Raw genomic sequence first — 24,903 nt, 5'->3', positions numbered from 1 at the left:
GGTACTGTAAAAAGTAGAAATGTTTGCACTTTGCCAACTTTTGTCTCCCTTTCCACAATGAGATCTATGGTGACCCACTTATATTATACAGGAGACTGTAGGCGCTGCAGTGCACCCTGTTCTGTTCTCAGTAGCTACAACCCAAATCTGATGTGTCCCTGATCTGTCCCCGGCTGACCTTCATATCACATCAATGTAACCTCAGCACCGATGGGCAGAAACTCTCCACCATTCATTAATTCTGCCTGGCAAATGTAGCACGAGACAGACGCGACTGAGCTCAAGAGATGAATTATTCATGCTATGCTGATTTTAGCCTACACACGCTCATATACGAGCAGAAATAATTCACATACCACTATGACATTCTGTGTGCTATCAAAAAGTTATTTAATCAAAAAAGAATCCTTGACTTTCCCTTTTCTAAAAAAAAAAAAAAAATCATAATGTAAAGTGTCAGTATGGTTGAGAAACCACTCGCATGCTGAAGCCCATATGTGTACGCGACAGGTTTACATACACTGCTTTGTCTCTAAGTTAATTTAAGAGGGTGAGGTGAACCGAGCGTGCAAGAGTGTGTGTGTGTGTGTGTGTGTGTGTGAAGAGGGAAAGGGAACTTAATCAGCAGCGGACTTAAAGTTCCTGCAAATTAAAGAGCTGCTGACAGAAAGCAGGGACTGATTAGGATTTGAGGTTGATATTAAAAGCTCACCATCGTTACTGTGAAGGACTGGGTTCACAAATACTTTGATCTCGAACGCACGCAAACACACAAACACCGTGCAACATTCGACTGTGGAATTCAAGTATTTTCTCCATTTGAGTTGCATGCTCCTTCTCAACACAGCAGTATTCTCTCCATAGTGACTACCAGCTTTACAGCGTACATAGCGTTAGCTACAGCAAACACATTGTAAAGAGATCCAATTTACTAGTATGAACCGGTTTCTACATTTTTACATAAATGAATGAAAAATAAAATAAAATTCATGATCAGTAGTTATTACTGGCTGGGCCTTTTTTAGTCTCTCAGATTAAAAACAGACACAAAGTGCGACCCATCAGTCAAAGTTTTAGATCAGATATTGCACAATTTACTGACTGACAGACCTCTAAAAGCCTTCATTGTTTAGCTACCAAAGGCCAACAGCTTTCCACAAGTAACAGAGATCTACCGGTCGGCATAAACGGGAAACATATTACGTGGAATGAGGAATTGCCCTTTAAAATCTACTAACACTGGATAAGAGTTGTAACATTAGAGAATCCTAACATGGGCCTGCCATTCATGGAGTCCCAGCGCACCACTGTGTGAGGTCAAAGGTTAGCACCCGACCCCCTGTCTGAGACACTTAAGATGTTGGGATGTTGTGGATTTTCTTCGTATTTCTAGCGACTCTTAAGACGAGGTCGGCCTATGCTCAGTCAGGGACATTTCCTTTTCCTGAGAACATAGAGGCAACGTGTTACAGGCGGCTTGTCACTAAACGCTGTGGCCGACGGTTTGAGTGTCAATGTGGGCGTATTCTCGTCTTACCTGACGTCGGCTCAGGCTCCCTGGGCTGGTTGGAGAGGGGCTGGGAGACTTTCCCGAATGGGGAGTGGACAGCTGACTGGCCGGCGCCCCGTTCACTGGAGAGGAGAAGACGAGAGAGGAAATGGAGCGATGGGGTTGCGTGAGATGGGCGAGGAACATCGGAACGAGGTATCCTTTCAATGTGATAACGTTGTCTGGTGAAGCTTTATTTCTGAGTGCGCAGCAGCAGCAGCAGCCCACACTTCCGCCCTCGGCATCTCTCCATTCACATGGATGAGGTGGAAGAGGGGGAGTTAGGGAGAAAAGAGCACGGAAGTCCACAGTGCTCTTTTTTTTTAAATAATACAGCCAGTGCAATTCCTGTTGCTTCAAATCTGCCCGGAACAAGCCACTTAAACCTGAACCTTTAAAAACAGATGTGCTCTGAATAACTGCGGCCAGGACCGGGCTTCAAGTGCTTTGCTGGAAGTCAACACACAACACTGGGCTGTCCTCGTTTTCGCACTTCTGACCTCAGCGGGATACAATTTCTCCAGCTGCAGCACAGCACAACAAGCCAGCGGCATCACCTCATTAAACAGGAACATGAGGTTAATCAACGCTGCACCAGAGTCCTGTGTGCAGTCGTGCAAATTACAGTTTATTTTTTTTCTAAAGCCTAAAATCCTCATTAGCTTGCACACAGGGAGCCTTACTAAAAACCTGGATTATTGTCTTTTGTCCTTATCTCAAGTCAAGGTTGTCAAGCAGACACATGGGTTTAGGAAAGTGCAGTGATTGGATAATACAAACTGAATTTTGCAATTATGCAATTCATGTCATTTATATATATATATATATATTTGTGTGTGTTTGGGGAGAAGCACAATATTCTTACAGAGCTCTGAAAACCAGCTTTAATAGTCTGAATGATTTCCTTCACAATAGGTTAAATTCATGATTTGTAGGCATTTTAAGTAACTTCATAAAATCAAATAACGCAACTTCTCCGTCGTATTACCTGAAAATAAATGGTAATATAAGACAATACAAACACCACATTTCTTGATTTTCCTTTTTGGTAATATTCTCATCAATTACTGCCAAAAACACGATTTAATTTGCAATCCCCACCTCATAACCCTTTCAGAGACCATCTTTCTTGATGCAGCAGAGAATGGAAAACTGTGTGGGGGGGCAGTAAGTGGTCCAACATGCACTGTGTAGCGTTTATTCCCTGCAGAGATCAAAGAACTTTCTGAATTATTCAACACAAAGAGATAAAGCCCACAACAGAGAGGTATAGCACATAATAGCACCGGCTGCCAACGCATTAGGAGGCTTTCCATATTCTCACAAAACGAGGCCATGATAAATGGAATAGATTCCTGGACATCTTCATTGATGAAATGCATCATCGGCGTTACGCACACGGACCCACACTTACGGGGAGCGTCAACGGTTGAATAAGACATCTGGGACTAAGCTACTACAGTCAATGATATTCAGAGTCACACCGCTGTGGACCAACACACATCTGCGTGTGATCCGAGAAGGAACACGTGAAGTTCACGCCGTCGCGGCGCCGTTTAAAGGCGATGGGTAGAATCGGTGTTTTTGGGGGGTTCCTACCTTCCTCTTCCAGCATGATGAAAAACACAGTGATAGTCCAACGGGAGGAGAAGGGTGTGAGGGGGGGGACACGAACAAAAAAAAGGAAAAAGAACAGCACCTCCGTGTGCTCTTCGTCCCGAGTGTGATTGTGAAGCGCGCTGGATGGGAAACACGGAGCAGAGCGGAACGCGCGGCGGCGGCGAGGAGGAAAGGCTGCTTGCGCAAACTCTGACGCGCACCGGGGACCGGGAGTGAAAACCGGAGGGAGGGGGGGAGACGGAGAGAGAGAGAGAGAGAGAACGGGAGGGAGGGAGGGAGAGTGAAACGTAAGCATATGATGGATTTTCTACCACCAGAGCACAGAATTGCGTTGAGATTTGTATCACCAGAAAATGTGAAAATGCTTCTGTACTTTGTTGGTCGTTTATGCTGCAGACGGATTGGGTCATGGATTCTGAAAGCTCTATTGTTCCAATATAGTACATCATCAAGAATAAATGCCCTCATATATCTATTATCTATATTTAAGGGTCCCCCCCCCTGCAGATTATCTGGCCATGAGATGAAGTTTAACAGAGCAGCTGTTAAGGTCGGATGCTTTCTTGCAGCAGCAGTCAGTATAATGTACACAGTATACCATTTTGACAAGTGATGCAGCCATTTTTGGCTTCTTTACCACCTGCAGGGTACGTCTGCATAACACTTCTCCAGGAAGCTGTACTAGCAAGTAATATGGAAACAGACCTCTCGGAGCTCCGGCTGACCATCGTGCCGAGGGATACAGGCTACATTTTGGGAAATGAATTTTAAAAAAAGAAGTGGGAACGGCCTCAAAATGTTTATGGAATATATTATATGCAGCTGATATAGTGACCAAATCATGTTATTTTTCTGAATAAAAAGCTGGGATTTTCAACCTTGATGAATTAATGGTCGTTGTCATCATCATATGTGCTCCTTATCACACGTGTTTTATCTCACAAGTATTTTGAGAACCACATCAAACAAATACTGTGTGGTAAAAATGGAACATGAATAATGACAGAGACATGTGGCTTTTGACACTGTGTTTGTAATAAATAGAAGTTCATGTACGCTAAGTGCTGTTCAAAGAAATTTCTACATTAGAAATTATTGTGAAAAATGTGCACATGTAATCTGAGAGTTATCCTCTTAACTAATGTTTGGAGCAATTGTTTCTATGAAATACACCAGGCAGTCAAATATTGTACATGTATGATGACTGGAAGTACTTTTTTGTTTATATTTTACAATCTTTCATCAGCACATTTACTTTTGTAAATATCAGTACCAGACTGTGTCTCCTTTTATCATTTTGTTATTTGTTATGCTTATTCACTTATAGTAGTTATTTTAAATACATTTGTACATTTCATAGTGGAGGTAAAGGCTGCAGGTATCATCCATCCATCATCAAACCGCTTATTCTGCGCACAGGGTCGCAGGCTGCAGGTATCACTGGGTTGCAATTCAGATCCTCTGTACTCTGGATTTGTTTGCGCTTTGTCCGCCCTGGAAGCGCCATACGTAGCGTCTCACGGCGGAGAGGGAACGGCGAGGCCCTGAAGCATCAGAAGGGATTCTTGCTGACACCATCTCCACTCCTCTGTTAACTTTGGCTGGCATGTAGCATCAGAGAAGAGCCCAAAACAGATGGCGAGACAGCGAGAGAGAGTATGAGCGCAAATTGTTTTCTCACATTATTTCGGGTCTGTAAAGGCACTCAGCCGGAGCTGTGAGATCATCGCAGAACGAAGCTCAAGTGGTGACAATGTCAGGCTGACACACAGCAACCGGCCCACACACACACACACAAGCACAAACCTGAGAAAAACATCAGACCGCAAGAGATTCCTTTGACACCTCGGAAACCACTGAGTGAAATTGTAATTTTGCTTCAGATTTAGTCAACTGCAAACACTAAAAGTAGGCTTTTTTTTTGTGTGTCGTTGTCACACTTGTTAATACCTGAACTATATACAAGACATTAAACCCAGTGTGATTCACAACATATCAGACACTCCAGAGGAAGAGGTATCAATAGTATTAAATTGAATAAAGAGTAATTCCCCGGTGGCGTATTTGTTGTTATTACTGGTGTTTGCAAATTGTTAAATGTGCATACGAGTCATCATTAATATGTGCTGATTTGCATATATTTTCAGAAGAGAAGAAATTGGAAAAATTCAGGTTCTAATTGTTTATAACTTTGCATGAACTGAATACATCTTTGATTTATTTTGGCAGAATAAAATTGTCTTATGTGATAATACATTGCACAATGAAGTCGTAAAGTATGATCTCAAATAAAAATGTGGGACAAAGGCAGGATTATCTTATCTTATCTATAAGCCATACAGCACACAATATCAGCCATTGTTGACTATTAACATAATTGGAGGACAAATTGTCCTAACGGGAAGGGGGGTGGTGACGTCTGTGGATATTGACGGTTAAAAAAATCAAGCAGAACGTCCGACAGGGTCGAACAGCAGATCAATTAATTACCTCTCATTTCCTCCCGTCGCTCCACTCGACCTCTGCACATCGTAAAGGGATGATGATACACAACAGTTAAGTAGCAGAAGCGGCGGCACGGGGGGGGGGGGGGGGGGGGGAGGAAGTTTCTCAGAAGCCAAAACGTAGGGACGCTCTGACTCACAGACCAGCTACACAGGATCGAGCGTCAGTCGGCTGCGTTAGCCACCGCTGGCCACTTCACAGGAAGTCACCGCCATATATGGCTGTCACAGACTATTGTGTCTGTAGCTTCATGCTCCTACTGTGCTATGTTTCCATGGCAACCGAGACGAGTCCTTTTTTCTTCCTCCTCGGTGTCTCGTTCTCCCTCTTTCACACGCATCAGAACACACCTTCAATCCAGACTTGTTTCAGCCAGCAGGATCAGACAGCGTATGAGTCATTGTCATAACCTTTACCCCAAAGTTTTCAAGCCATATGCAGAACTTTCTCTTTTCAATGGCGCGTTTAATAATCTTCTCCTCTTGCTTTCACCTCAGCCTGACACAAAACATAAAAACACAACTGTGGGTTTCCATTCTGCCACGCTGCATGGTGTGTGTCTGTGAATGCGTGTGAGCTTCAACAGCAGGTGGAGTGACTTCATCTGAGGAAGTTTCCATATCTTGCCTCACCCATAGAATAATTTCCAACCCAAAAGGTCTCTGTGCTCTCAAATCCCCAAATAATAGCAGGAAGGATGAAAAGGCCAGTGTGCGTTTTTACACACAGCCAAAGCCTAAGCTTTGCAATCAGCTGGGCCAGCTAAACACACACCAACAAAGACACACACACACACACACATTCAAAGCTAGAGCTGGATACAATTGGCACGAACAATGTAGCAGGTAGCAGTTCGAGCCCTCACCGTTTTATACATTGTATTAGTACGGCAGGTGAAGAACTGGCTGTGTGGATCTGCTGGATTGAGTCACCAACCTCTTTCCCTCTGGTTCCCTTCTCATCTTCACTCCCCCATTTTTCACCCATCTTTCCCTCTCCCTGTTTGAAATCATTCTCATTTGAATTGATATTCAAGAAGGCACAGCTCACACACACGCACGGTAAATAAAGCCAGACCCTGCGCACAGCTCTGAGATCATTGCAGTCTTTGCTCGTACCGTTTTCATTTGGCGCGACGTTGGTTCAGTAATGAGCTAGAAAATACTGAGCAATCACGTGAGGACGTATGCAAACAACTCCAAACTGCGTCCATCACGTCGGAGAGAATGCACACACTCCTCCTCATGCACACACACAGGTGTAAGGGTACTTAAAAATGACAACGGCACAATGCCAAGTTCCATTAACAAATAAGTTCCTTGAGAGAAAGAGGAGTAAAAGATGAAGAAAGGAAGTTACCGGATGCGGGGGACTTGCTGCGTCCTGATTGGATGGCGGTCCTGGGAGAGCTTCGGCTCAGAGAGGCAGACGTCTTTCCATAGTTCACCAACTTCATCACACGACACTCTAAAAAGCATTAAGAGAAGAGTGACATGTGATCACAACGTACAAACTCCTTTGCATTTGTTTAATCATTGACTGACTTAGTCAACAAATATGTGTTTTGGAAAAGCTTAGAAATACAGAATTAAAATTCAAACAAAGTAGCAACTGTTTTTGGCGAACCCGAAATCAAGCACTGGAGGAAAGTGATTCTGTGATATAAGATTATGTTTTGACACCTAAAAGAAAAACTGAGCAACTGAAATACACGTCACTTCTGTTTAAATGAAAACTAACATTTTATGGAAACCTGACCAACAAATGTTTTCATATTTTTCATTGATTTTGACCTTTTGTCAAGAAAACACCAAAGCACTAATGTACCAACACAGCGGTAAGTGGTTTTACCTTCAGGTCCCCTGCAAAAATGAGTTCTGACCTTCACTTTCCAAACGCTGTTATTGTGGTGTTTTTTTTTTTAGGAGCGACAGTTCTGACTCACGGAGGTCTGATCATTTTATTTTATTTTATATTTCACGCACACCATGATCAATGAGCCAAGTAAACACACCCTCCCTCCCTCCTTCATCCCTCACAATTTGTATCCTCGCCTGCTCATTAACCCAGCCCCCATTTTAGCTCATTTCCATTTTAGACTAGCGGGAAGGGAAATCACGCATACTGCTGTGCGTGCGTGCGTGTACGAGTGTGTGTGTGTGTGTGGGGGGGGGGGTGGTTGTTATATGCTTGTGTGGCAGTTATTTTGGCCTCGTGATTAATGTACAATGTGGAGTGTTAACGTGATGACAGTGTGCCAGGGCTGAGGCAGAGGTGATGATTATGTAGTGATGCTGAGAGGAGGCGAGGTTGTCTGCAGCTCCGACTGTCACTGTGTGTCTGCTGCGTTTGTCGCTCTACTTTCCCATCCGACTGTTTCTCTGCCTTGAGCCTCCTGAGCCTCCCCCAGAGCAAGAGGAGGTGTCAAAAGGTGCTCTCTGTCTTCTGGGACAGTGTGTGTGTGTGCATGCGCACACTGGTGCAGACCTTAATCATGCAAAAAATGTAGTTCCCCACAAATACCTTTAAATACACTTGAAAGTATGTGTTTACCAGAGGGTTAAGGTTAATACTTGTGACAGATTGGAAATTGTCTTGTACAAACAGACCTGTGAAATGAACAAGCCAGTTTTTAGATTGTCATTAATGTCAATAAGAAGAGTAATCATGGCCAAAATTTCTCAAACAGAATTTAACTTATTCTGAATAAAAGCTAATTTCAACGAAATGAGAATTCTGATTAAATCAATATAACACTCAAGGCGTTCATGTTCTCTGCAATGATAAAATATTGAAGGTATTTAGGTAAAGCCGAGACATATCGCTTGTCTGCATCTATATTAAAACTACTTGCAGCTCTACACATCTGTTTTTTCATCAAGATTAAAACCAACTTCTGAGTCTGGTCTCATAAAATGATGCGTTTGGGATGATGATGATGATGATCAAATCGCAAACCCCTGAGTTCCCTTATTTGAAGTATTACAAATGTAAACTATGCCTGTTTAAAGAACCGCACAGCCTTATTTGGATTTTCGGTGGAAGTTTTCAGCCTGTGGCCAAATAATGAGGTAAATAAGTGTGATATTTTTGAAAACTGAAGGTTTTCAAAGGGCATGAAAGAGAACAATAGAATGCCAGCCCCCTTTGGTGGGTCCCATGACTTTGTCAACCCGTTCTGATGTATTCTGCCATGAAATGCAGATGTATACTTTAAATGCACAAAATAGACCTTGCACACTGAAAAACCGACACAACCCCAAACAGCAGGAAAAACAATGGACTCGGTGTTTCATCATCATCAGTAACTAATGAAAATGCTGATCCTGGAAACACTCTGTTGTATGTAGGAGTTTGTGTTGTGGTCTTTCACAACAGAGAACTGAGAGCCGACTGAGAGAGAACTGAGACCATTACATCTTCCAAATGAAAGAAGAGTAAAGGGCAACGGAGGGAGGAATAAAGAGAAAGAGTGACAAATAGGAAAGGAGGTGGAGGATGGTGACCCAGGTGGGATGAATATTATTTAATGGATGAAGGGATGGAGGGGGAACAAATGAACTGATGAGCAAGCAAGCCAAGTCATGTAGTAGAAAGGAAGCAGGATGAGAGGGTGAGAATACAAATGAGCCCCAAATGGCAGCAGTATGAGAGAGGAGGGATGGGGGGGAGGGGGGGCAGACAGAGAAACACAGATGGGGAAAGTGAGGACAGAACGTATCCTCAGTGGACTCGGCTGGGGTCAGGCGGAAAAGATGAAGAGTAACAGTGCGGTTAAGGTGCATTCGGGAGGAGAGAAGGTGTGATGAGTGAGTAATAAAGGACCTCAGGGACCTGAACCACGGAGATGTTGCAACTTATGTGAGTAAGAGTAAAAAAATGTATCAACTGTATACATTTTTCTTCATTTAATTAATTCATATTTTGGCTGATGAACAGAAAGTGGTTGATTTGGCAAGTTTTGCCATTGAGGAGGACTTTAAAATCAGAACATGCCCACAAGCTTCTCAGTGAAAACACAATAGTCTGAAGAAAATGATCAATTACAAGAGGATTTTTAAGACATCGAGTTGAATGGAAAACCTTTCAATAATCAAAATTTATGTCTACTGCACTGAACTACATGGTAATACAAATCACATTTGTGACACTAAAACTTGATATATACTATCGAAATTACAGAATATTTGATCACAGTGATTGAATTTTCTCCAGAAAACCGTTCACACCAAAATGAGAAACCTCTGGTGGGGATTTGAAGAAATGGAAGTCAGATGTGAAATGTTATAGCGTGGAAATGTCAGACCACCTACTAGTAGCCTCACCACTCTCATCCAACATCAAGTCGTCCTGGTAGCGGAACTTCTCCGGTCCACACGCCACAAAAACGTCCTCGTCGCCGAAGAAGTCTTGCAGACACGACACCTGGCAACAAAAACACGTGGATGAGTTTAATCCTTTTTATTCAGCATCAAATTAAATTCCGAGTCATGATGCGAGTTAATTGAGCAATCTTCTACTCAAATGGCATCTTTCTAAATTAAGGGGCTAAACACCTTTTTCAAAGACACCTCAAACAATTCCTTTTGTTGGAAACAAGAAGAGCTTCAGGCAGCTATACTTTCCCAGCTTATCTGCAGATCCATGAATGACAATTCTCTGGTTAGACTTCTGTTTTCATTTCAAAACTATTGATCCTCTGCACAATTCCACACCGCACACTGACAGAATTGACCTTCCATTGACATGCACCGAGAACAGACGCAGATCAGGAACACCAGGTGAGTCGCCTTGCGCCTGCTTGTTCTTGTGAGTATGCACGTTGGTTGGCGTCATGAAGATCTCAATGCAGGGGCTCACATGTCCCTGGGATCCAGCATGGAGTTAATTTCTGCAGTTAATTAGTCTTTAAGAGACTATAATGAGACCTTGCTGACTCACTATTCTGCTTCTGGACGACCAGAGCAGGAAAGTATGGGGGTCTGTTTCCTGAGGACTAGCATCTTATGAATGGTAATAAGTTACAGAGAGAACCGACTCAAAGGCGAGGGAGGGAGAGAGGGAGATTTATGAGCTGCGGAGAGATTTATAAAAACAAAATAACAAAGATATAAGAGTGAGGGCATGAGGCAGAGAAGAATGTGAGATTGTTGTTGAATAAGTACAGCGATGACTCACAAGAAAACAACGGTGTCTTAATGAGTCACTGTCATTCTTTGACAGACTCCATACTGCATAGCTAATAGCAAAACCCAAGGTGGCTGATTTTTAAACATTAGGTCTCCTCCGACAGAAGGAACGTTTCTTTAGGTCGTCTGCAGAAATGTAATTATCTATCTAATTAACACACAATTCATACATCTTCAAACTAAGCTGTGAACATTCTTTCTCAACAACCTAATTGTTGTATTTGTAATAGCTCTTAATCAGCAATAAGATGTTTATTATGGCAAATAGGACAACACGCTGATCTTCATTTTCTATTTGATTAAGTAAACATCTAATCTGATCCAAACTCTGCATGATTTTCTTAAACAACTTTAATTACACCCCACAGGCAGCCATCACATTTCAATCCCAAGCCATTAATATTCTAAATCAGATTTTGTGTTGTGTTAGGCAATGATAGTCAGAAAGGGATTTACAGGAAAACAATATTTCAAAGCCAAAAACCTATTAGGAGCTATTAGAATTTAGCCTCTATTTATGTATATTACGCTGCCTGGAGTTAAGATAGAAACAAAAAAACTACCTTTATTGCATTTTAATAGGAATTAACACCAAAGAATCCATTTAGACTCCTAATAGCCTCCCAACAGCCCCAAAGAAAGTCACGGCTGATATGACAGCATCATCAACGAAATGCCCAATAAACTGAAGAGTGCACGCACGCACGCGCACACACACACACAAGGGTGCGTGTGTGTGTAAGATGAGAGTCATACTGCTTTACCACCCACGGGCTCTCAATGGGCCGACGGGGGCACAGAAAGCAAGTTTAATCTCATACACAGACTCTCTGTGGAGAACGGATCAATTTCCTCTTTTCAAATCAATACGAGTGTGCTTGTCTGTGTTCCTTCAACAGCACGTCACATGAGAGCATGTGTTCCTGCACAGGCACATAAGGTTACAAACGTTTGGGATTTATATCTTCTATATTTGCATTGAATTTTTTTTTTCAACATTTTACTCGTCATTTGGATGATGCTGCAAATTATTTTATTAATGCTGGAGCACTCGAGTGTATACATGTATAGCTCTAAAGGAATGATAATGTCTTTTTTATTCACACATTTCAAGCTATAATCCTCCTCTTTGAGATTGTGGTCTTTTCAGAGGGCCCATGGCTTTTGTTCACAGCATCATGTGTGTTTGCTGCTGTGAGTCAGTCCGACCACGTCCTCAGGCCGGGACTGCTGCTGCTGCTGCTGGAGTCGACCAGGATGAGGTTGCCGTATTGAGGTCCTTTGATGCTGCTCGCCACGCGATTGAAACCGTACCAGACATGTTGGGTTAAACAGAATACATGCAGAATATAAATCAGATTGATGACAACATAAAAAGGACAGTGAGGGGGGTGGGGGGGTGTCAGTGTCTTTGTGTGAGGCAGCATCCAAGGGCACTTTAAGCTCAGGGCAAACCATTATGGAGCAATGCATGAACAGATACTGTATGTTGAGAAGTGTGTGAAAAGTATGGTTGCCTTGGTGATTGTGCCCTGCAGGCATTGGCGCAGTTCTGGTGCATGCCACTAACTGCACGACATGCATACTGTGATAGAGCTCCTTCATTCATCATTCATCTACTATATGCACGATACTCAGAACTGTGTCATTCACCTAAACTCACACAAAAGTGGCTCATGGCCTGCTTTATCTCGAAATGCATTGTCTCCAGTCTATAGAAGAAGATGAAGAGGAGAGGCAGACGCTAAAAGGTGAAAAGAGAGGGTGAAGAACGATGAAACAACTCGGAAAATGCCTGCAGTTCGAGAGGAAACGAAGGTAATCGAGCAACGGAGGAGGTGATCTATTCCTGACTGCTGCCCAGAGCCCTTCTGAGCCCGATGACAATACGAGCCGCTCTGATGTCTCTGGCGCCGCGTTCTCACACAGAACCAGCGCCGTTACACAACATCAGCCGTGGCTAAAACAAGGAGGGGAAAAAACTAAGAAAGCAGGAAAAGAGGACACAAAATAAGATAATGAGAAAAGAGCTATTTTATAACACTGCCATCACAACTCAAACTACTACTCAAACTAAGTATTTTGAAAATCAAAATGAACCATAATCAATTTACTCTCATTATTTTAGATGAGCGTAAAAACAAATCAAGAATGAAAGAGCAGGCAGAGGTGTGTCAGGTTCCACGATTTTGTGCTGACAAAGATCACAAAGGGCAACTGCAACTAAGCTGCATGTCCTTTTTTTGGAGAGGTTAGTACAGAAATACAAAAAATACGTATCCTCTTAAATAAATAATAAATGACTCTCATCTCCTCCTGAAAATCTGTTGTACAACAAATAACTGTTCACTATGAATGCTTCTCGGTAAAGTCATTCATGTTGTCACTACGCCACCTAATGGACAATCAACAAACACCTCTTAAAGAGCCTGCTTCTAAATGTCCATTTTTTTCTTTCTTTTGGATAAAATACATATGTATATTAATTCTCTTTAACAGCGTATTTTGGGCATACACAAGTCATATTATCATTTTATCAGCACATTAGCGCTTGGTTGGACCAATGTTCACAATCACTGACGCCACACGGTGGCACTGTTAGACAACCACATCCCACACATCCCAACACAAATTCAACTGCAGTACCACCAGGAAAAGCAGGGTGATTCAAAATAATGGAGGAGACTCATTTTGACCCACTAACCACCTGGACCTTAGATTTAGGATCAAACAGAAAGAGAAGTAGGTATCAGAGCTTTGCTATAGAATCTGAGCAGACGCGCAAAATGTGCATACATCCATCTTTTGATTGGAACGCACAAACAAATGACACTATCTGACCCGTTAATTTGTAAGAGACTATTCAGCCACAGACACGGCTTTTGAGCACCCCGGTTGTGCAAAATTATAGTGTTTTGTGTTCAGATAGTTTGTCGGGTTCTTCGCCAGCTGCGCCTGTGAATCAGTCACTGTGAACAATGATCAGTGGAGACGCTACTCACTCTGCTCCTTTAGACAGAATATTTCTGTCTCCTTGTCAGATTATAGATTTACTGGGCTCATCCGTCAGCTGCTCCCCTTTCAGTTACAGCTATTGTGTGACGGGAAATGTGTGTGTTCATTATTTAGTAAGTCAGTTCTGAAACAATCAATCAAAACTTTAATTGGCAACAAAATTTTAATTGATATTCTTCCAAGTCGCTTATTAAGGAAGAATTCTAAATATTTATTTGTTCCCGCTCCTCAAATGTGAGCATTCAGTTTTTTCTTAGAATGAGTATATTTGGGTTAGGACTATTGGTGGGATACAAGACAGTTCCACTGGTATTGGAAATTTTTTTAATCGTCTGACATTTTATAGACTAAACATTTCCTCCCTTAATCCATAAATTATATTAATGGATAATGAATCAAATATTATTTGCATACCTGGCTCAAAAATTTGTCATTTGGTAATTTTCTCTGATAAACAGAGATTAAAACAAACGACTAGAGAGGAAACTAATTTAGATTCAACCTCTAATCCCTCGTCCAACAATGGATCCACAGCGGTTACAGAAAGGACATGGTGAGGTCAAAGTGATCCTGCCCGCAGAAGGACCACATGTTGACAGGATGAGCAGTTTTGCACTCGGTCAGGGGAGATAAGGTCAGTGGAGCTGTCCGCGGTGCTGAATCCACTGCAGCTGGCCTGCAGGGCCAGTTGTGCTCGTCTGAAACAACCACAGAGACAGACAGACGGGTGGTAACGGGAGAAGAGGCAGACTGGGTGAATAACAGATGGCTGTATTGACACAAAATACAAGTAGACAGGAAGAAAAATGGAAAAGGATCTGTTGCAAATAAGCAGAGCATCTAAGGCGAAGGACTAAAACGGTGCAAAAGAATGACAGAGCTTTAAATAATTACACACCAATTATTGTGTGTTGAGGCTGCGGCAGACAGCACCAGTGTTTCAGAATGGTATGCAGTGTGTAGCCTCGGGTTAGGGCTATAATCAATACAACTAGTCTGACATGTATTTGTAAAGACCAGGGCATTACATGTTTTGGCAAACGCCAAACAAAACTCTTTAAATTAGTCATCTTACAGAAATTAGCAGCTATTTTTTTTTTATATGTCTTCATCTACAAGTCATTGAATTCCTGCACATTTGGGCAACGATTATATGAGCTTGTAATGTATTCCTGGGATGATGACACTGGTAAAATGAATGGCCCACAGCACAACATATGCTGTCAGCTGGTCCTGGAGGCTCTGCAGGGTTACTTAGCATAAAAAAATCCCCTGTCAGGAACTCATCGAGCGTATTCACATATCTGCACTCTCAAAATGAAAGCGACAAAATGCCATCCTTAATCTCTGGGAGGATTTTAGAAAACCACCTCTCAGTCCTGAGGGAGACAAAGACTCACAGGAGCCACGTCGACTGACAAGATAAAAGACAGAAATTGATCGGAAAGACACAAAAGGAAAGGATGAAACCCTCTTCCACACCGAGGGAGAACATGAACGGTGCACGACCTCCCGCTGCGTCAATCAGCACACTAAGCAGAGATAACGGACCGGGCCGGGAAACGAGAGAAGGCAGGAAGAGGTCCAAAAAAAAAAAAAAAAAAAAAAGAGGGGAAAAGAGCGCAGCGGTGACCTGAGAATAACTGACTGAGCAGCGGCCGGGTTGGCACTGGTGTTACCGCGTAGCCCTCAAACCAGCACAGCAGACTGGTTGCCCTCTTACATAAACAACTTATGAAACAGCTTCTGCTCTCCACGGGGAGAAAGTCAACTTTATTCTGGGGCAGCGATTTCCTGGTCTGTCTGAAAGGAGCGAATCATGAAACAATTTTTTTTATTTTTTTTAAAGGATTTATGCAGCACTGCTCCCAGAAGGAAGTAAATCGGATGCAACATAAACCTCAAGTTCACTGCATATTCTATATAAACCATGTAGCATTTTCCTTCCAGTGTCTATCTTGTCTCGTTATGCTGCTTTGCTTTTATCTAATTCTCGCTCTCCCTCGGCCTCGCTCTCTCTCCTCTAATGTCATTTCCTCACTAGTTCCTTTCATTTCCCCCTTATTCAGCTACATCCACCTTCTGTTGGCTTTTATCTATTTCCAACGATGAGTGTGCTCATTCAGATACATTATGATGTGCAGGATGAAGGAGCTGAACTTGTAAATTCACATAATATAAGAAAATATAAAGTAACTTCCTGCTGATTCACCTTCATATGATGATATTTGACCAACACCTAAAGATTTTATATATATATATATATATATATAATTTAAAACAAATTGACATGAAGGAGGGAATTACAGGGAAATAAAAAATCACTCAAATCATGACCTATCAAAATAGTTGCTGATTTATTATCTGGCAATTTAGTCAAAGTGAGCCCTATTAGCATATATTCAAATGATTTTGATTACCCATTGCACTGAATCTGACAAATACGTACGGTACAAAGTGAATTAAATCTTTTTTAAATTGACAAAAGTCAGTTGATCTTTGAATTGATATTATCAGTGACACATGTAGAGTTGATCTTCATTTTCTATTTGATTAAGTAAACATCTAATTTGATCCAAACTCTGCATGATTTTCTTAAACAACTTTAATTACACCCCACAGGCAGCCATCACATTTCAATCCCAAACCATTAATATTCCAAAATCAGATTTTGTGTTAGGCAATAGCTATTCATGGCTTCCATTTCATTTCAAAATACAGTGCTTTGCAAATTTATTGTATCAAAGGAGAACATTAAAGTACATCACGAGGGGAAACATATGAGGTATTTGCAATTTCAATTCTGTCTTCTAATTGGCGTGGATGAGCATTACACGTTCTAATGCTGACAATCCTTCTGAGTGCCTGCCGACCCGAGTGACAATCAGACCAAAGCTGTGACGGTCGAGATATTAAGGTTGCACTCTTTAAGCAGCTAAAAAATGTTAAATGCAGATTTGTTCAAGAGAGATTAGAGAATGAGTGAGTTAGAAGGTGCATGAATTGGACGGCGTATGTGAGGTTCTCAACACTCATCTCACATCTCTGCCAGTGCTGGAAATGTCTGTCGTCTATCCTCAATTTACAAGGGTCCAAGCTCCAATCTTCTACAGTCACCGTCTGCTGGTAAACCGAGACACACTGACTGAAACGGAGAGAAAACTAAGCTGCAACAAGTACAACATGTGTCACCGATGACATTTACTGCGAATATAACTAATAGTAGCAAATATACTGTGTATACCAACAGTATGACACACACACACGCTGCACTGAGTAGCAGTGACTCAGCAGATCAGCAGGAGCAGATGGACTTTGCTTCCCACAATCCTCCTCTGCAGAGAAAAAAAAAGTGACATCATCAACACACAATCCAAAGGATTGAGAAGCGGCTAAATTCCATGGAATGTGAGCAGCACACAAGGACTCTACTCTTCACATAAGAAGCAATGTTTTTAAGTGGCGTTGCCATAGCACCCCCAGTACCGTCCCTGCAGAGCTGCAGGCAGGCCAATTAGGAGAACAACGGCAGGTTGGTGGGAACAAAATTAGGAGAAAGTGTGGGACAAACTGAGAAAAGAGCGGATGCCAAACAAAGCGAGGGTGTTGTAGAGGGAACCACGCAGAGACAGAGATGAGGGGGGAGGAGAGATGGAGAGACAGAGTGTGGGGGGGGAGAGCAAAAGATGCCATATGTTGCAGCTCTAGGATTAGCCGAGTGTGCTAATTAAACGAGAACTAAATAGCCATAAAAACAATGGCATGCGAGGATGACAAGTTAACAAGGCGTATGTTAATGCCACTTGAATATGGAATACGAGTTTGGAACGGTAATTACCAGAGTGCTCACCAGGATGAGGTTACTTTAAGGGCCGAGTAATCTATGTAGCGCTATCACCAAACGACTATCGCCCCATAGATCTTCTGTGCCAGTGCATTGAGCAAATCAAAGACTGGATGTGTCAAAATTTCCTACAACTAAATAAGGAGACAAAACTGAGATCATTGTATTTGGTGCTAAAAAAGAAAGGTTTAGAGTAACCCAACACCTTCACTCTTTGTCCCTGAAAACATCAAATAAAGCCAGAAATCTGGGGGTTATTATGGATTCAGATTTACACTTTGAGAGTCACATCAAATCAGTAACAAAATCGGCCTACTACCACCTCAAAAATGTCGCACGACTTAGAGGGCTCATGTCAGCGCAAGACTTAGAAACACTTATACATGTCTTTATAACTAGTAGGCAAGACTATTGTAATGGTCTCCTGGCAGGTCTTCCAAAAAAAACTGTCAGGCAGCTCCAGCTTGTTCAGAACGCTGCTGCTAGAGTTCTAACAAAGACCAAAACATGTGAGCACATTACACCAATTCTTAAATCCTTACATTGGCTCCCAGTATGTCAGAGAATTAATTTCAAAATCCTACTGCTCACATATAAATCACTACATGGTTTAGGGCCAAAGTATATCACTGATATGCTTCCACTACATAAGCCTTCAAGATCACTAAGATCTTCTGACACCAATCTGTTAGTGAATCCCATTAAATACAAATCATGGGAAAGCATCATTTAGTTACTACGCAACAAACAGCTGTAATAAACTTCCTGAAGATTTAAGACTTGCCCCAACTCTGACCACGTTTAAAACAAGACTGAAAACTTTTATGTTCAGCTTCGCCTTCTGCTAAATTTTATCTACATTGCACGTTTAACCTCTGCCTTAAAATTAAATCATTTAAATAAGATTTTAATTTATCATTTTATTTGCTGTTTTTAATTGTATTTTAATTCCTGAATTTTATTTCACTTTATTGTATAAAATGTTATGATGTGAAGCACTTTGAGTCTGCCTTGTGTATGAAAAGCGCTATACAAATAAAATTGCCTTGCCTTGCGTAGAGCACACATGTGAATCAGAAATGAATCAAAGGAAGGTGGGAAAAACATGTCAGAGTAGGTGTTCAACAGAAAGAAAGGTAAACATTACATAACAGGAGAAACAATGATGCAGACGAAGTGAGAAGCAGAAACAGTAATGGGTGGAGAGAAAATGAGAGGCTCAGTGAGAAGGAGCTTGCAGAGAAAACCGAAGACAAAAAGATATTAAAAGCTCTTAAGCATCGCCAAGGACGACAGGCCCCCAGTGCAGCTCGACAAGTGAGAGCTGCACTAAAGAAAGTGGACCAGTGGCTCTTACGCTCCACTCCCACATTAAGCCTCTATTTAGCATCAACCATTTAATTAGTGTGAAAACATGCCACGGTATTGTGGGTGCTCAATATGACGGACAGGAAGAAAACAATGGTTGCCCGAAAGAGACATTAAGTGTGAAGTAACTTGTTAACATTTTAAATTCCACAAGGACCGATCGCATCGAGTTGAACGGCGAGTAACATCATCAGCAAGTGCAGACAGCGCTTCACAGCATGAGGAAAATAAGCACGTCGTCCAAGTTTTTACAAAGTAACCCAGATTATGGAAAAAATACCATTTCAGACCTTTCTGAACCATAAAGACAGAAATGTCACGGTAGCTGAATTTAAACCATCCTGTCTTTTGTGGGTGTAATTTTATGCGACTAATCCTTCACAACTGTTGATTTGAGGTCCAAACTAGACCCACTGAGATACAAAGACAGAATGCATCAGACCTCAGAGTTAATTAAGCTTCATGCACTGGCTGATAATCGTCTCGGGTTAATGGCCAGTGATGAGCAGAAATCTAGAGGAGTCCATTAAGAGTGTGTGTCACTATCCATGCCTAAGTGTGCGTGAGTCTTAAGTCTGTCGACTGGGGTCCGGCATTGTCTTTGTGTCTGTGTTTGTGTGTGTAAACAGAGCTTACGTGTATTAATAGGCCAGCGATGGTTCTAAGCCACTTACGAGTCGTCGCTCTTCTGTATCAGACCAATCCAGGTACACCATCTCACCATGCTGCTGCATGACATCACGGCAGGTCGGTTCCTAGGCAACTGGATCAAACCATCATAGAAACCGGCCACGCTGGAGAGCTGGCTGAAAACGTCGAGGTTGTGGTAACCTCGAAAAGAGAGAGCGGAGCTAAAAATACCCCCCACCGTCATGTAGAGCGAGAACAAACAGTGAGGGTGGAACTTGATATATTCCTCCTCACTCAGTCGGTCACATTACGGACAGAAACACAATATCCACAACAATCCTAGTAGAGTAAGCTCGAGTGCAGGGAGCGTATCAGATGCCTTCAGTTACTTGTTCACAGCCTGTCACATGTTGTCTCCTCTCTTCCTGCATCTCAGTATCAGTTCTCCCAGAATACTGCCCGATCCAAAAAGGCTGCAACAGTGATGACAAATATCAAAACCTTTGTATAGCAGACATATGTTTGTATAAACTGGGGATTATCTTTGTTAGTGATGGAAATGTGCTACTGGCGACAATCAGCTGGTCTCATTTTCGTATGCTGTACACAAGCATTTGTGTTTGGACGACAATTCAAATTTTGGTTCCCTTTGTAAAAACAAACAGATGGATGTTTGTCTGAAGTATCCTCCTCAAAAGCAAGGATCATACAGTGTATTATTTTGATATCAACATTAAAACCCAGTAATTGGAATAGAAAAGGCTCAGTTAATAATTTGACACAAACACACGTAAATGAAAAAGCGAAACAAGCAGACGGACAGAAGCAACGGCAGCTAAAAACAGACTGTCGAACACTTCAAATATCAAAAACATAATCCATTATTCATGGCACACGGTTTAGCCGCAGAGGTTCTAACGGAATTGAACTTCTCAAAAAAGTCTTAAGAGAATAATTCAACTTCAAAAAGGAATCGCGTAAAAGAATCCGCCTATTGTCCCGTAAACTGTTATAGGGGAATAATATGGCTTTAGGGAGACGCGTCTACATCCTGCTTCACTGTCTGTGGCCTCATTAAAGGGGTTAATGAAAGCTGCGCTGCTCGGATACTCCGATGCTTTCTCTTCGGGTGCTTTTGCTCTGCTGGGACTCAACGCAACGTGGCAGTCAGGCCCAGAAACCTACTTCTGCTGACGCCTCTGTGCACGCACACACAGACACACACACACACACATGTACTCCACTTAGCCCTTATAGTAACCTTGATCCTGGTGAGCACTCTGGTAATTACCATTCGCAAACTCATATTTCGATATTCAAGTGGCATTGACATGCGGCTTGTTAACCGGTCATCCTATCCCTCCAGCCTCAACTCCTACATATTTTATTGTTTGGATTGTTTTTCCATTCAGATGTACTTGACTTTCTTGTTACAATAAGCATCTGCCCCTCTCTTTCTGTGCAATGCTTAAACAAATAAATAAAATGTGGATTAAACACATTTCACCTATAGAGACTTTTCACCTCTTCGGAAACGGAAGGCTGTTCAGGTCCAGGATTTACTGTTATGCACAAAACACACAGGTGGGCAACTCACTAAAAGCGCCAATCCAGTTTATTAAGAATTTTCCCTTAATTCTCTACTTTCTTGTTGTATAACATAATCGCAAACCCGCCAACATCCGTTCACCCACGCATGCATACATACATACAAAAAGATCAAAAGGAGTTGGTTCTGCACTCAGCCCAACCCATCATATTTGGCAGCGAGCGTGTTGCCATGCCTACAGGCCCAATCAATGTAGCGTCTAAAAATAGCACAACCATAATAGTCTTACTTCTGATAGAGGGGTGAACTGGTATTTATTGTGCAGTCTCAAAAGATAATCGGAGCCGAAGGCGACCTTAACCTTACAGTTAGCATGTACAGTGCAAAAGTTTAATCCTCAACAGCAGGTTTCTCAAGGAAAGCCTGGTTCTTGGATTTTATTGGCTGGTGCTGGGACCTGACAGCAGGTCAGGTCAGGGGATCTGGAGTGACTTCCTACTGAGTTAACAGTGGATCATTACACAGACAGCATGGCTTCAGAGACAGGAAGACACACCAGTGCCAACACAAGATTTGTGTTTTCAAGTCCTAATTCAGAGTATTAAATAGCAATTAAGAGTGAAAAGAAAAAGGAAAAAAAGACCATATTCACGAGGATGAATCACAAAGTGGTCATTTAGACGATGATTACCAGTGTGAGACACAAAATGGCAGGACGCCCTCGATTTCAAATGCAATCGGTTTCAAAATGATGGTGTCGTTCTGATGCTGCTGCCAGGGGGGAAAGTGCTTCAGTAACCTTTCATTCAATGACTTGTAGCTGTGATGTAGAGAGAGGGACGAGCTGGGACACACACAGACAGACAGGGCAATGACACGAGTGGGCAAAACGTGACATGGGGGCAAACCGGAAAAGAGCCGAGAAAAAAACATGTCACAAATTGCAGAGTTGCTGTCTTAATCTCTGTGGCTGCCCCTCTTTGACAAATACACGCAAACACGGACGTGTGCCGGCACGGAGAATGCGCGTTTGACCTCATCCAACTTCAGCAAAGGTCTGTGCCGTAGCGCTGTACAGAGAATACATGAATGGGTGGAAAGCATGAAAGCGTGTTCTTTTTATAGCGTCTACCTCCGCAGCTGAGAGAGGGAGCAGAATAGGTGGGTGGACTAACAAGGAGGCCGTGACTCCGATTAGGAGGCAAAGCCCTGGCACACATTCACTGCAGCCGAGTTGAGGATCCAGACTCCATTCAAACATTTATTTTCTTTACCTTCTCTCAACCCCTTTTTGTCTCCATGTGTCACTTTTTTCAATTCTCTGATCCGCCTGTTGATCTGAATTTGACCCTTTTAGCGACACAAAGGCAGACACTTTCAATTAACTCATAGCCGACGATGATGATTGTTTGGCCAAAGACTTCTTACCATTTTACCCTCCAGAGTGTAGATCTTCTTCACCACTCCCGAGTCCAGCTTGATGGCTTCAGTGATGTCGGTCAGGACTTGTTTGTAGGAATGGGCCGTCTTCTTGTTCAGAAGGATCCTCACAGCTTTGCGGGGCTTCACGCCGCTCCGCACCACCGTCACAAGCTTCGGACGAATGAAGTCCTTGATTTCGCGGCTCTCTGGTGCGCCGGCCTTGGCGCTGCCCAGAGACGGAGGCCCGCGGGACGACGCGGCCGAGGCCTTGACGTTCACAGACCAGTTGGGGTTCACGTTTTTTGTGTAATCCAACTTCTTGTAAGCTTCAATAGAGCTGCACACATAGCTGTCACCTGTTGAAATGAATGGCGAGAGGGGAGAACGCGGGGAGGGGTTACTTACTGAAACATTAGAGGAAAAGGAGATGAGCTGCAGAAATAACAAAAAGGACTGAGAAGCTCTATGAGAGAGTGCGAATTGTAGAGGATATAAAAGAACAAAAGAAAGTTAAGAAGATACATAGCAATGTCCTTCTAGGAACGAGCAGGATAATACAGTAATTAACATGTAAATTATAACAATATGGGATATTTTACTGCATAATTTCCTTCATCCCTCTGTAGGCTCAATACTGACCTATATTTTCCTACCAACAGACGATGACGTCAACAACTCATAGTTCTTCTCATTGTCACTTCTTAGAGAGTAAATAAGGAGAGAGATAATCTGAGCCAAAACATATGTCTGTATCACCATATGGCCTCTGAATGAGTGATAGGCCTTTAGAATCTCCACAATAATCTGAAGTGTGCTTGGCCAGTTTTACAAAGGGTTTCTTATAAAGATCTTGCAGGAGACAAAGGTAGTGCTTGTTCTTTTTAGGGGAAGAATATATCCGATTGGCCTAATCTGCTGATGAAACCCACTGACTCCAGGTGCACGAGGGGAACGCATGAACCTGCACGTTTAATGCTGGTCCCACAGGCGTGCTGTTTAGGATACCCACCTTCCACCAGCTGCTCAATGCTGGCGATCTTCTTGCAGCCATCCAGGGTGTAGATGGTCCGGACGCCCTGCGGGAGGTTGACTTTGTCGGACAGGGAGCGGGTCAGGTCCGCCAGCAGTGCGTCAAAGGTCCGGAACCTGTCCGTGGAGATGGCGTATACTATCCCGTTGAAGTAGCGGTCTCCGTTGCGGTAGAAGCGAACCTTCTTGGCCCTCTTCTCCGTGGCGAGAGTCTTCAGGGTCCGGGTCCGGTACAGGCTGCAGTGCGCGCTGTGCGTCGGACTCGGCACGCCGTTCATCCTCGCGCTGGACCGGATGTTTCGCTGACCTTTGTCGCGCTCGTCGAAATGCTCCGTCTCCATCGCGGTGCCGAGGCTCACAAGTACGGCCGTGCTGTCTGGAAGGACACGGGAAGAGGGTCGGGGGAGGGAGAGAGAGAGAGAGATCGGGAAGTTTTTTTTTTTTCCTCTAACGAACAAAAAAAGTCAACAAGCGGTGCCGATGTTAGAAAGGAACCCAAACCGGGGAGAAGGTTCGGGCGGCCGGTGCAGGAGCCAGCCGGTGACCGTCGCTGGTGTGCAGCACTGCCTGAAAATAACTCGCTAATGACAGATTAAGTGCTCTTAAGCCGAGGAGATGACAGCGTGCCTCATGACGACTCACGCCGCCGGTCAGAGTGCGCCCGAGTTGTGCGCCCGAGGCGCAGATGAGCGGCAGTCATGAGTCAATATAACCGCCTGTCGATGGTCCTCTACAGCGTCACATATTCCGGCGCGAGCATGCCGAATATAAAAAAAAGTGCGACACGGAAATAATCATCGGCTCACCAACAAGGGTTCAAATAAAAGATGTGTAACTTTAAAGACGAGGACGCGTGAGCCGTCGGGAGGACGCGTGCGTTCGCGGCATATTTGGCTTTGGTGTCAGCTGGTGGTGAGCGCGTGGATATCGGCTTACCTACGTGAGCAATTAACGCTTCTGTGACGTTCACCTCCAGCGTGACTGCCGCCTTAGTCCCCAGGAGATATGACACACAAAAAGGAAGAAGAAAATAGTTCAGTTCAGTGAGCTGGTCTCCGACACTAGTGGTGGTCCTATCCTGGCCACCTGTGCGTCCTTTTGTTGTCAGGTCCACGTGCCCCACCACCAAACGCCAGTATGTGTGTGTGTGTGTTTATGTGCAGCCAGAGGCTGGACTGGAAAT

At 43.1% G+C, this 24,903-nt stretch overlaps 1 protein-coding gene across 5 annotated transcripts in view; it reads right to left on the bottom strand.

Annotated features, from left to right (window-relative positions):
• Positions 1-24,903, bottom strand: part of dclk1a (doublecortin-like kinase 1a) — a 43,415-nt gene extending 18,512 nt beyond the window's left edge. Inside the window, exons 1-6 of one of the 5 annotated variants that reach the window (XM_040182004.2) lie at positions 24,657-24,903; positions 23,701-24,096; positions 22,698-23,047; positions 9,988-10,099; positions 7,034-7,141; positions 1,538-1,632 (exon numbers count right to left, since the gene is read on the bottom strand). In XM_040182004.2, coding sequence (XP_040037938.2) covers positions 1,538-1,632; positions 7,034-7,141; positions 9,988-10,099; positions 22,698-23,047; positions 23,701-24,061 — 1,026 coding nt within the window. In that variant the 5' untranslated portion in view covers positions 24,062-24,096; positions 24,657-24,903. Of the gene's footprint in view, positions 1-1,537; positions 1,633-7,033; positions 7,142-9,987; positions 10,100-22,697; positions 23,048-23,700; positions 24,097-24,221; positions 24,465-24,656 lie in introns of those variants that run through there. The other 4 variants (XM_040182007.2, XM_040182006.2, XM_040182005.2 and 1 more) reach the window with 4 other exon arrangements.

This window comes from Gasterosteus aculeatus, chromosome 7, assembly GCF_964276395.1.
Source record: "Gasterosteus aculeatus chromosome 7, fGasAcu3.hap1.1, whole genome shotgun sequence".
Classification (NCBI taxonomy): domain Eukaryota; kingdom Metazoa; phylum Chordata; class Actinopteri; order Perciformes; family Gasterosteidae; genus Gasterosteus; species Gasterosteus aculeatus.
This window is presented reverse-complemented; position numbering and strand designations above follow the sequence as displayed.